Here is a 13772-nt window from a genome sequence, read left to right on the forward strand (position 1 = left end):
ACCGTTGCTTTTTTTGTTTTCTCCAATGAAGTCTTCCGGCCAAACAAATGTCCACCTGAGCAAAAACTACTTTCTAACGAACCGAGCGAGAGAACGATCAAACACATTCATCAACCTCCGAGAGGTGTTAAATCGGTTCAAGCTTCCCCCAGGAGAGTACATCATTGTGCCATCCACTTTTGAACCCAACAAGAACGGGGATTTCTGCCTCCGAGTCTTCTCAGAAAAGAATGCAGATTCACAGTATGTCACTGCCTCTACTCTATTTTCCTTTGTTTCTCCCTATCTTGAATGGTTTTATGAATCTCAAAGCACTGGAGGAACCATATTGCTTCAGGATCATGTTGTGCATCCCATTCAATTAGACAGTCTATCTGGTGAAAGTTAAAAGGAAAGAGGGCTGCTGTGTGATGGTGTTTTCCCCCCCACATTGGTACTCCCCAGGTGTTTTGGACTACAACGCCTGTCAATCCCAGCCAGCATGGCCAATGGTTAATGGGAGTTGTAGTCCGACAACATATGGAGAGCACCAGATTGGGAAAGGCTGGACCAAAGGACTTGAACAACCTAGTAAGGTAAAGGGACCCCTGACCATTAGGTCCAGTCGTGACCGACTCTGGGGTTGCAGCGCTCATCTCACTTTATTGGCCGAGGGAGCTGGCGTACAGCTTCCGGGTCATGTGGCCAGCATGACTAAGCCGCTTCTAGAGAACCAGAGCAGCGCACAGAAATGCGGTTTACCTTCCCGCCAGTACCTATTTATCTACTTGCACTTTGATGTGCTTTCGAACTGCTAGGTTGGCAGGAGCAGGGACCGAGCAACGGGAGCTCACCCCATTGCAGGGATTTGAACTGCTGACCATCTGATCGGCAGCGTGGTTTAGGCAGTGTGGTTTAACCCACAGCGCCACCCGCGTCCCAGCCTAGTACGCTATACTTAATCCTTTGTTCCATGGGGTCTAACCAGTCAGATTTCAAGGACTGTTGAGACATCCTAATTTTTTATCTGCCATTACAGGAAATTAAGTGAGGGTTTTCTATAAACCACCCATAATTATTTTGAGTGGTATATAATTACTCCTGAATAATGTTAAACAGAGAGAGGCAGAACTTGAACCCACCGTGTGAGTGTGTGATTTGGAGTAAGCTCCCTAGTACGCCCTCTCTTTCATCAGACCATGTTTCTGGGAACAGAGGACTACAAATCCACAGGGATATGTGAAAGAACCTTAAAACCATGTTTTATCATAGTTGCACAGCATAAGATTTTGGTGCTACATCCATCCTTTTGTCTTTCAGTATAATGTAAGTAGTCTTAGGGTTTTTTCAAACATCTGTCCAGACAAGTCATAAGAGTGGCTGTGTTATATGCATTTCGTCTGTGGATAATTCTCAAGTTGTTTTTCTTGCCTCTTGGGCCTACTTCAATGCATCAGGAACTCATGGAAAGTTTGGTGCGTTTGTTGCCTTCACAACCCTCCATCACCCCATTCGCTTTCCCCTTCCCATCGCTGTCAGTGCCGAGAAGAGGTGTGCACATTGTAAATGATTTCACTTAAAATGCTACTCAGTGAAATTGAAGGTAAAATGCCTACTGCCCACCTAGGCCAGGGATGAGGCCTTCCCAGATGTTGTTGGCCTCAAACTCCCATCAGCCCCAGCCAGCATAGCCAGTGGTGAGGAATGATGGGAGTTGTAGTTCAGCAATCTCTGGTGGGCCACAGGTTCCTTGTCTCTGCCTTAGGCCCTCACTCAAAAAAATTAATTCTGTGTAATGTGCACAAAAAATGATCCCTAAGTTTCCAATGATCTGCTTCATTTGGGTATACCTGAATGTTACAAAACCTGTAGCAGCTGCAGAGAGAAACTTTTCCAAATATTAAATACCCAGGGAACCTTTAGAATAGGGTAGGAAAACTATGGGTCTCCGGATGTTGCTGAATTCCAACTCCTAGATTCCCCCCAACCCTTCTTTAGAAGTTCAAATGTCAATCTAAGTCTGCTTGCATGAAATAAAACTAACAGCCATTCCTCTGCTCATTTTTAGAGTTGTTGATGATGAAATTGAAGCCAATATTGAAGAGGTATGCTGCCTAATATGAAAACTTGTTTTTGCTGACGGCAAAGTGCTACAGGCAAAAGAGAGAACATGCGCTTGCTTTCCAGGGTTGCTGGGGGGGGGGGGTTCTGAGCGATTGTAGAAGATGCACAAAGCTTTTAGGAGTGATTATGCCATCATTAACCTATTGACTCATAGAAGACAGTTGTTGCTGTTGAGGGCCCTGAATTTTGGAGCTTGCTAACTTACAAAGAAACCCAGGTCTGCAGGGTTGCCGGTGGGGTGGAGTGTCTGTTTTTGGCTAGAACAGCAGAGCTGGGAGAAAGGGTTAATCCTGCCTACACAGAGAGATACACACTGTGTTGCCAGTCCTGATTCACAGGTTTAATGTACCAACGGCTTTGGTCCTCTCCCTCCATTATTGAGGCTGTCCGTACATTTTATCACAATTAGGGCTTCATTCTTATACTTTTATTTTTCAGTACTGAGGTTAAAATGTTAACAACATCTTTTTTAAAAAAAACCCATACTGGAACATTGCCCTCTATGCACACATCTTACATTGGATTTGATAGGCTTTTCTGTACTTCATTGCAAATAGTAAAATGGGTTTCTTATCTTGAACAGTTTGTCATCTTTAACGCTGCGGTATGAAAAAAAGCAACCTGAGATTCTCTGGAGGGTTTATGCATTATTCAATCTGAACAGAATTCGAACCAGTCATTGAGAGTGAAAATTAAATTTTAATTCGTTGCCCTAGCAAAAGGATATGTATATATACACATATCTATGTATATATTTAATATAGCCCTAGAAGAGGAATCTGTTTGCTTAAATATTTGACGGTTACTGGGTCAGAGACCTCTGCTGATGTTTCCCCTGTCATTCATTTTTCTAGAAAGAACTCACAGAAGATGAAATTGAACCCAGTTTTAAGAAACTATTTAGGCAATTAGCTGGAGAGGTGAGTAGCTTAGTTTTCCATCAGGTTGGGGGCCCGTGGCTCTTTTACAAAATGCACCATCTCCAAGAGCCAGAATTCGAAAATGCAGAACTAGATCTGGGAAAACATGCTAATCCACAGTGATAGTAGAGGTGATCATTTAAAGTAAGCCATTGTGGTTGTTCCTTCATTGCCCACAGGATGCTGAGATCTCCGCTTTTGAATTGTGCAACATTCTGAAAAAAGTCATGGCAAAACGTAAGTTCTTCTCTCGCAGTCCTGTGAACATCCACAGTTCCCCACGAAATCAAACGTGAATGCTGAAAACAGAAAGAGTACATTGTTTGTGTGTAATAAGTGTGTTGTTTTTCTTTGCAGGCCAAGATATTAAATCAGATGGCTTCAGCATTGAAACATGCAAAATAATGGTTGATCTATTAGACGTATCCTTCTTCTTCCAAATCTACAGGCTTTCTGCTTACAGGGCCAACATAATAGGGAAGGGAGTGGTTTTTGGTTTTTTAAGACCTGAGACATACTTTGTCAACATTCCCTTTGATTTGATGAAACACCTTGTAGTTATGAGATACATGTTCCCACCCACCTAAGGGAGAGAATCGGAAATGCTTTATTGGGGGAGGGGAGAGAATCTGATTCATTCACAACTGCAGCATTTTAGCAGATATCTAATATCTGAAGGGGCTTTATATGGATCAGTGCTGGGACACGAGTTTTGTATGCAGGCAATACACTTGTACCAGAGTTAACATCATACCTTCAGCTGATACCTTGAAGATGCACTGCTGGTCAGAAGAGACAATATTGACCTAGGTGTAGCGTTGATATGAAGTAGCCCGTATACATAGTGTCATAATCAGTTATTAATTTATATACTGCTACATGCCAAAATAGGTTCTTTCTTTCTATATGTATGTATATGTATATAACACAAGATATACAAACTGTTAAAATATAAATAGCCTTATACACAATAAGGCAGTGCCATTAAAACAATAAAATGATAAAAGCAGGAGACTCTGGTTGAGAAATAATGACAGAGACGTCCCTCTATAAATGTGCACACCTTCAAAGGCAGGATGCCAGTACAAAAGAGCCTCTTACATTTCAACAGGGAATGTGTTGCATGTCACTGGTGCTGCCAGTGAAAAAGCCCACCGCCATATCACCATAAGTCAATAATCATCATACTGTGGCAAGAGTTCCATTTGTTGAGGTCAGTGTCCTCCCTGGGTAACCTGGGCCCAGAGTAGCTTAGGGCTTCATATGAAAGCTAGAATGCCTTAAAACTGGCTCAGTAACTAATAAGCAGCCAGTACAGGTCCCTCAGTACTGGTGTGAGATGTACCAACTAAGGGGCACTACTGTGCCCATGGCATTCTGCTCCAGCTGCAGCCTCTGAACCAACTATAAGGGAAGCCCCACACAGAGCACATTGCAGTATTTTATAAGCATGAGGTTACCCACATGTGAGTCACAGTGGCAAAGCTATCCTTGTCCAGGAAACTGCACCGTTGACTCACCAGCTGAAGCAGATCATAAACACTCTCTGCCATGGAGGCAACCTGGGTATTCACAACACGCCTGATACTCTGGTAGGTGTCAGGAAATTTGGAGTTCTAATCAAGTTTTGATGCTGGTTGCTTTTAAAACATGTAAAATACATCAGGGAGTTTACCAGTACATAGGAAAAGGAATCTAGAATGGGAGTGGCATTGTTATCTACTCTGATTTTCAAAAATAACCACTGTTTTAAAAAAGGGGGGGAGCAATTGGGTTTGCTTTGTGAAATCGAAATATCCCTAACTAAAAACAGACTGATGGTAGCGGTAAGCTGGGACTGAAGGAATTTAATGTACTTTGGACAAAGATTCAGAAATACCAGGTAAGAAGACACCTTTAAATGAAGACGTGTGGGAGACTTCTGTTACCTAAAACATACTTTGGCATCTAAGACTGTGGAAGTGTGTTAACCTTCCTGGGACCTGTTAGCGCAGATATGTATGAACAGTGGCCTTGTAGTGGTTACTGCGATCAGGGTGTATAAATGCACCATTAGCAGTAGCAGTGCTCAGTTATGACACTATTATTAGGTCAGGTTTATGGAGCGCAAGAGTAACTTTAAGAAAGACAGGCATAGCTCTTTAAATTCATCCCAGAAAACCCCCCGCAAAAATGGGAATAGATTAAAGCAATGGAAGGAGCATTTTATGGCATCATTGTGAAGCACAGAGATTGTTTTGTAGAAAGATTGCTCTGCTTTGAAGTGCTGTCAGGCCTCTAACTCTGGGTTTTGTGTTCTGCAGAAAATTTATAGGGACATGGATGTTGATCGCTCTGGAACCATGAACTCCTATGAGATGCGGAAAGCCTTAGAAGCAGCAGGTACCTCTTATACAGTTACAGTAAAGTTCATAAGTTTATTGTTCTATCCAAAGGCCATAACAAACTTACATTAAGCAATAGTATGACTAACATGTAACCGTAATATAAAAATTTGCAAAGATGTTGCCAAGTTCCTGAGAATTGAAACGGTTTCCCTTGCGCATCTCTGACAGCTCAATTTTGCCCTTTTAAAATCCAGTTTGCCAACATCCTTGATGTAAGATAGACAAGTTAGCAGAGATTCCAACAAACTCAAATCCAGCTTGAGCTCAGATTAAAGCTCTGAATCACCAATTTCTTTCTAGCAATTTTATCTAGTTTCTTTTTTCTTGCAACCTGTGCATAGAGGGACACTCCGTGTGCTAAAAATCCATTATTGTCACATGAAAGAAACCAAACCATTTCTGCTGGGGTGTGCCTGCTTGCTTGTTTGTATAAGAGGCAGGCTAACAAATCATGAGTCATGTTTTCCTTCTTGTACAGTCATCTTAAACAAAGGCAGCTTGGGCTTTATACAGCGATAGGCTTATTAACAGAAAATTTGCCTTATGCAGGGAGCAGCCACACATTTCTGCTCATCATCCTGGAGACAGCATAGCCATTTTTAAAAAAAACCAACAACCACCAGCTAAGATATGTGGGTTCCAGTGCACAAACCTTATGTTTATTTGATCAGGGTTTTCTAAAATACAAAATGGTTGGCATCCCCTACCATGTGTTTGGTCACACTACCCGAGAATGCACCTGTGCCAAAGAGATTCTGCTTCCTTGTGCTGTAGGTTTTAAGCTGGATTGCCAATTGCACCAAGTCATTGTGGCTCGTTTTGCTGATGAGCAGCTGATAATCGATTTTGACAATTTCGTTCGATGCCTGATTCGACTGGAAACCTTATTCAGTGAGTATCTCACAGCCGCAGCATCCATTTATATTATGATTTCCATGCTAAAACCATGTTATGGATTTTTTAAAAAAAAACCTTACTGTATTTCCAGGGGGGGTTGGGGGGGTTGTCCTGTGTTTCTACACAGCAAGTTCCTGTGGTTTCTTCTTCCTTCGCTGTAGTCTATTCACTTTGAGCTTGTGGACAGTTCTATCTTTAAATATCTGTATAGTGCTGTACGTGTTTAATAATAATCTATGCCTGATGGCATAATGCTTCTTAGGGGTGCAGTAAGGTTTTTGCACATTACATACAGCTGCACACATCAGGTTGGCTGCAATTTCATGCAGTACAGAGTCCATGTCAAGCACCTTAGCCATTTTTTTCACAGTCCTAGTGCAAGATTGAGCTCTTCTCACATCAACTTATACATGCAGGTTGATGTTCAAATACCATTGGCAAAGCAGTGGCTGCCAAAACAAATAAAAACAACTCACCTCACCTGTGCTGACAGCTCTATGATGCTGTTGTAATGTCTGCCATTACAACACTCCCCTGCAGGAACTTCTGAATGTATTTTTGGCAACACACAAGGCACTTATTTTCTTCCGTTTATGAGTCACTTCCTATGAAACGTCTCAAAGTGATTTAACAAAAACATTAGCAATGAAATATATATATAGAATAAATACTTGTCCAACACGGCTTCAGTAATGACAGATGATATGGGCCCACATGGGAGGAGGCCAAACTGCAGCTTCTTCCAGCCACATGGCTGACTTTTGGGAGGGGGGTTGTTGGCGTGGAAAGAAGTAGGTCTTCTTCCACATAGCCAAATTATGTCACCAGTTGTTTGCTGTAGTGCAGAGGCACAAGCAGGAAGGGAGGTACCATCATTACCCTTCTCACTGCAGGGAAGCCAGATGAATGGGCTGCCCAAACAATTTGATTGCATCTTAAGGTGTGAGGAGTTCAAGATGAAATATTCCATAGGCCAATGGTAGGAACGAGAAAAGCAAAAAAAATTCAAATCCTTCACTAAAAACCACATAGCTCTTCATTTTTAAAATTTTTGCAAAGCTATAGTAGTCAGCCTTCAAGTATATACAGTGGTACCTCAGGTTAAGTACCTACCGTAAATTTCGCTCCAAAACACGCACTTTTTTGCTCCGAGAAAGTAAGGGAAAATGCCTGTGCGTGTTAAGGAGCGAATGCACGGATCAGAGCCATGGCTGCCGTCAGTCAGGCAAAGCTGGAGCCACTTACATGCTCTACGAGGCTCTCACTTTGCTTTCTTTAAAGCGACCTGGAGCCAGGAAGGAGGGAGGGAAGGAGAGACATAGCAGCAAAGCCGGCAGCAGCCGCTTACACGGGAGGAGGGACAGACGCTAGCAAAGGTCTGCGCGCTCTCTAAACAGAGCAATGAGGCTGCAGAGAGACGGCAGGAAAGATAAAATTTAAGCAACCAGCAGCAAAATAAAACCAACCTCGAGCTCTGAGCCAGCGCAGTGAAAACCAGGAAGTAAAAAAAAAGGCTGGGGAGGGCGTGAGGGAGAGGGGAAAACTTCGCAAATCCCCCGGGTCTCAGCTGATCGGCTGGGATGGAGCAGCTTGTTTTCAGGCAGGATAGATTTGAGCATTGTCTGGGTCCTAGTGCCCCTACCGCTTTTGTGTGCTCCATTCTATTGCTGCTGGTGGCTGCTTATCATTCAGGCTGCAAGGAGGAGCACTTTTACACAGCTAATGGCGAATCCCCTGCAATCCAAGTCCTCCTCACTTGCTCAAATCTATTCCGCCTCAAAACAAGGAGCGGAAGGAAAAGGCTGCAAACTGTTAAATGGAAAAAAAACCCAGGCACAGGGCAAATACCTTAAGTATACCTTTAAAGCAACAGTGCTCTTTCCCTCCCTCCTCCCCGCGGAAAAGCTCCTTGTCCCTTGAGTTCTTTTCCTTCCCTCCCCACTTAAAACGTGGTTACAAAGCACGGATCCACATGGATCCTCAGGATTTTTGCATTGGGCTACCCCAAACTCACTGTCAGATCACATGTCTGTGGCCACAGCATGAACCATAAAAATCATGCATCCACTGTTTCATTTAGAATATTTTTTCCTCGTTTTCATCCTCTAAAAACTACATGCGTGTTATGGTCAGATGCGTGTTATAGAGCGAAAAATACGGTAATTCATTTCGGAGGTGCGTACTTAACCTGAAACTGTTCTTAACCTGAAGCACCACTTTAGCTAATGGGGCCTCCTGCTGCTGCCGCACCACTGGAGCATGATTTCTGTTCTCACCCTGAAGCAAAGTTCTTAATCCAAGGTACTATTTCTGGGTTAGCAGAGTCTGTAACCTGAAGCGTATGTAACCTGAAGCGTATGTAACCTGAGGTACCACTGTATTGTGATCCTCTGACAATGAATGCCTTTTAGTATGAAATAATTCAAGTCTTTTTTATGATGATGATGATGATGATGATGATGATGATAATGAACTTGCAGCTCTCACCCTTATTTCTCATGCTGAAACCTTTCACTGCTGCTTTGTCTTTTCCGGGAAGCCTCCACTTTGTTATTAATACTCTGCTCTTCTTTCTCTCTCCTCTCTATGCAGAGATATTTAAGAAACTGGATACTGAGAAAACAGGAACGATACAGATGAATCTTGTCACTGTAAGTTATTCCTCCTATCAAGATCCAAAAGCACAATTCTAGCAGAGGCTGGAGTCACTTCAGAGGAAGAACTACAAAGCTTTTGTTTGTAATTTGCAATCTAGATATGTACAGTATTTGGCATACAGGCTAGACACTAGATACTTTTTATTTCTTTTTTACCAAATTTCCAGAAACATCCAGCAGAGAGGAACACATTTTCACCCCAGAGCTAATGATCACTTGGAAAGAAAGTGATGTTTGTGTTCTCAAAAGCACAGGGCAGTAGATTTTGCACAAGGTTAAGATTTTCCTGCAACTACTGAACTGCTAGTTCAATATAGTCAGGGGCATGAACAGGCACCAATGAGCCTTGGGTCAGGGTACACACTCCTTCAACCTCGTTTTGCATACAGAACACGCTTGCAGGTTTGAAGTGGTGTATGAAGCACTAACACACTATCACCCTTGGTCAGATTTATGTAGAATAAGTACACTGGTGAAATTTGTGTACTGCTGCTTTAGATGTACTTCCTCCTGAAACATAGAATGTGGCAGATGAAAAATGGTGCCCCTGCATCTCTGAAAACAAAAGCACGTGAACTGGCTTTTACAATCGCTACCTGTTTGTACTTCTGCAGGGGAAAAACCAAGGGAAAAACAATCCGGGACTTCAGCTGACTCACACAGGCAGAAACAGCAGTAGATAGCTTACATGCAAACGTTCTCCATCTTGCGTTTTCCCTTTGATCACATGGAAGCAGCATGTGAACATACATGGACCAGATACATAAAATTACTGAGTCCATTGCAGAGCTGCCTCAGCCAAATTTAATGCTTTCTCTGTATCAGAACAAGCAACCTAATGGCAGAAGTCCACTCATATGGTGGCAGATTTGCAGCTCATTTATTAATCATTTTAGGGGTGCAGTAGTACATTTCCTACTCCTGATATATTTTTCATTATCCACTATATCTGGGAGCAGGCTAACAATTCCAGAACAGTGTGTGAACTGAGCAACGTGTAGACTTTTGGCAGGATACCACCACAGCCAGTGGTGTTATCACAGCCATCTGATATATTGTAAAGTTAGCGGTCCTCATTACATAGGAATAAAACACCAAGAGGGATTAGTGCTCATTCTTTTCTTGTCCTTATTCTCAGAAGCTAAGCTGCCAACAACTTCTTCTATAGAGTGAATTTCACTTCCTCTTTTAGCCTCAAGTGCTTTTTTGCGGATAGATAACTTCCTTTTCCGAAACACATATACTAAATTTGGTCTAGCTTCATGGAATATATTCCAAGGGGGCAGAGGGACACTTGATTGTAACATGTTTTTCTTTCTGTCCCATAGTGGGTGTGTTTTACTATCATATGAAGAAGCCATGAGCCTCAGCTGAAGATTCTCCTAGGAACGTGAACATCAATCTAAGACCAAAATGGAGCGTTAAAAGAAAAAAGCTATTGCATATCTTATATTTATGAATGAAGCTGCTAAGCAAGAGACGAATACTGAAAAAGCAAAATGAGCACACCGTGGAAGTTACTCACCTTGGTAGCTTCTGTATACAAGCTTTAACTTTTTATGTAATTCTATTTTATTTGCTTGAGCTAATTTGCTTAAGTTTGCTAATTTCAAGAAGTTTTAAATGAAAGCCGATGAGTAGTGGTCTTCTTTTAAATGGCAACATGGAGCATACGTCATTCAACCTACAATTATTCAGAATTATAAGAACCTAAACATCTGAAGATGCATCCACAAGATGCTGAGCAATAAACTTACACCATCAACTTCACTTTCCAACCCAAGTACAGTATTTAAGAATGCTACTTGAACTAATCAACTGAAATCAATTTCACGCCAAATATTGCATGCATTGTACCAACCTTTAGTTTTCACCAGATGATATTTAAATCCCAGACTTTTTTAAAAAAGAAAATGTGGAATGATGGTTCTTAAGTGAAATAACAATATTCTTGGTTTGATCAGCAAGACATCTTCATAACTTTAATGAAATCAAGAAGTCTGCACTTGATCATCATGAGCAAATTTACTACCAGTTGGATCCATATCAGCAGCCATTCAGAAACTACAGCACCAGAAAATCATCATAATAAAATGTATGCTTCACTTATGCATACTACAACTAAATTAACTATTGACTTAAATATGCTTACATTCCCCTAATACATGGGATTTTAAAAAGGTAATTATAAAGTCCACTAGCAACATTTAAACTGCTGAGAATTGTGTAAATTCCTTAGGATTACATAGCATCAAGGTGTCTACTGTAATGCGTACACAGTGATAAATCAGCCATTTCAGAAAAGTATGGTGCATGATATTTTCAAGATTTGATAGCTTTCTTACAAATGCTAGAAGGTTCACACATCACATACCAAGGCAAAGGCCATATTCAAGGTATGGATTTACAGAGGGCAGCTGACCTGTTAAATTTGCTGTTAATCCAATGTGTTCCGCTATCAAAATTGTTAACACACCACAATCAGTTTTGAAAAGACATGCAAGAATGTGTTTGGTTTTCCAATTTGTAAATCAAATAATTTCAAAAGTAATTTGTGCTCCAGAAGAGAAACTCTCTTTAAAAATGCAATGTACACGCACAGCAGATCTCTCCTCAATCTGCAGGCATGCCAAGATTTAAGCAGAAGAAGCAGGAAGGAAACTTTCTGGGTAATATCACATGAATAGGAAGCCTTCCAAAAACCTTGTTTCTTTTACTGGCTAATTAACTGAGCACTTTTGAACACCAAGAAGAAGTAGACGTTTGCTCAACAAGACTGAGGAGTCAGCACAATACCCTCACAGCCTATATAACACCCTAGTGAAAAGCTATCAAGAGGCCATCAATATTGTAGTTATCTGGTCCTGAAGCTTGGAAGATCATCATTCAAGCAGGCAGGTTATTGCCAATACAAGTAAACAATTTTGATACAAGGGGTTTTCTTTGTAAACATATTTTAAAAAATCTCAATGTTAGCAGTGTAAACTAATCAATTTGGGATAAACCGACATGGCTTAGATATGAGGCGCAGTGCAATTTATAGAAATTGCAGGTCAGAGGGAACATCTTCCAGACCTAATAACCACAGAATGCTGACTGTATAAAGGAGTCATGAACTGTAGTCTCTCTTTCATGTGCCCCTGTCAGCACATGGAGGGCAGCTCAATGACAGAAGCCTTGTGAAGCCGAGTTAAAAGCTGACACCAGACAAATTGGTATTTCTGAAGCAAAAATTTAATCACAGTTAAGAATAAAAAGTTCTAACAAAATTTGTGAGATGTAGAGTACACGGGTTTTCTATATCGAACGCCCAAGTTACAAAACACAGACAAGATTTATTTTAAAAAACACTATAGAAACTACATTAGTTGCAGTATAACACATTTCAGATACTTTGGAAATCCTAAAATGCTACTGCCCTTTAAAGTTATTGCTCAAAACTGAATTTAGGTTCCTTATTTATTAAGATGCATTATGTCATTTGCACACCATTAACTCGGCTACTAAAATACATTCCATAAGCAGAATGTTCATTATTTGTTTCTGTACGAAAAGCTTGATTAACTTGCACTGGGCCCTTTTTTAGAGAAGGGAACCAGAGGAGCAAGAGAACAACTGTCTAGATGAGCAATGATTGGTTTTTGCTGGTACATTAGCATTACGGGGGGGGGGGGGAGCCACCTGCAGAGGCAAAAAGGGCAGTGACTGACCAATAGGGCTTAGTTTACCTAAATGGAGCTAAATCCATTTGCTTGAAAGTCGCATTCCAGATTGGGGAATGTCTCCCGCCACTTGTGAATGCGCTCTATCCTTCATCTGTTTTCAAAGCACACTCAGTATTGCTTTCATATCACACTGTAAATAGAAATGTCTCCCGAGAGTGGCGCAAACCCACAAAGAATGCATTCTCTTCCGTAAGAAGGATAAACTCGTCCTGCGGCTGGTACTTCATAAAATCGGTTCAGAATGTTTTCACGCCAAGCTTCTTTGCCTTGGCTTAATCCTTGGGTAGAGCTGGGGAGGGAGAAAGAGAATAAAATAAGCAATTCAAGGTACATAAGACGTGCTTAACAAATCCCGAATACAGGTGACTCTCAACTTATGCTGGGGTTACATTCCAGAGATAGCACATAAAGCCAACATCACATAGAGTCAAAACACATGGAGCTCAATGGTGGGTGGGATTGCCAAAGTCTCTTCCCCCACAAACGCTTCCCAACCCCTTTTAATTTCTCATTGCCAAGCACATAAAGCTGAATGCATACAAGTTAAATGCAGGTTAACTCATGACTATGCAAAAGCCTTTGACTGTGTCGACCACAGCAAACTATGGCAAGTTCTTAAAGAAATGGGAGTGCCTGATCACCTCATCTGTCTCCTGAGAAATCTCTATGTGGGACAAGAAGCTACAGTTAGAACTGGATATGGAACAACTAACGGGTTCAAAATTGGGAAAGGAGTACGGCAAGGCTGTATATTGTCTCCCTGCTTATTTAATTTATATGCAGAATTCATCATGCGAAAGGCTGGGCTGGATAAATCCCAAGCCGGAATTAAGATCGCCAGAAGAAATATCAACAACCTCAGATAAGCAGATGACACAACCTTGATGGCAGAAAGTGAGGAGGAATTAAAGAACCTTTTAATGAGGGTGAAAGAGGAGAGCGCAAAATATGGTCTGAAGCTCAACATCAAAAAAACGAAGATCATGGCCACTGGGCCCATCACCTCCTGGCAAATAGAAGGGGAAGAAATGGAGGCAGTGAGAGATTTTACTTTCTTGGGCTCCATGATCACTGCAGATGGTG

At 41.5% G+C, this 13772-nt stretch overlaps 2 protein-coding genes across 2 annotated transcripts in view; one reads left to right on the top strand and one right to left on the bottom strand.

Moving 5' to 3' along the window:
- The window catches only part of LOC309529418 (calpain-2 catalytic subunit), a 37394-nt gene extending 26801 nt beyond the window's left edge, over positions 1 to 10593 (top strand). The window contains exons 12-21 of the mRNA XM_082217553.1: positions 32 to 243; positions 2048 to 2084; positions 2958 to 3023; positions 3203 to 3260; positions 3381 to 3445; positions 4837 to 4905; positions 5327 to 5405; positions 6185 to 6301; positions 8900 to 8958; positions 10293 to 10593. Of these exons, the coding sequence (XP_082073679.1) occupies positions 32 to 243; positions 2048 to 2084; positions 2958 to 3023; positions 3203 to 3260; positions 3381 to 3445; positions 4837 to 4905; positions 5327 to 5405; positions 6185 to 6301; positions 8900 to 8958; positions 10293 to 10316 (786 nt within the window). The 3' untranslated portion in view covers positions 10317 to 10593. The remainder of the gene's footprint in view (positions 1 to 31; positions 244 to 2047; positions 2085 to 2957; positions 3024 to 3202; positions 3261 to 3380; positions 3446 to 4836; positions 4906 to 5326; positions 5406 to 6184; positions 6302 to 8899; positions 8959 to 10292) is intronic.
- Positions 10594 to 12180: 1587 nt separating this feature from the next.
- Positions 12181 to 13772, bottom strand: part of TP53BP2 (tumor protein p53 binding protein 2) — a 57206-nt gene continuing 55614 nt past the window's right edge. The window contains exon 18 of the mRNA XM_082217324.1: positions 12181 to 12978. Within this exon, the coding sequence (XP_082073450.1) occupies positions 12937 to 12978 (42 nt within the window). The 3' untranslated portion in view covers positions 12181 to 12936. The remainder of the gene's footprint in view (positions 12979 to 13772) is intronic.

The sequence above is a fragment of the Podarcis vaucheri genome, assembly GCF_965113315.1.
Source record: "Podarcis vaucheri genome assembly, chromosome: 3".
Taxonomy (NCBI): Eukaryota; Metazoa; Chordata; class Lepidosauria; order Squamata; family Lacertidae; genus Podarcis; species Podarcis vaucheri.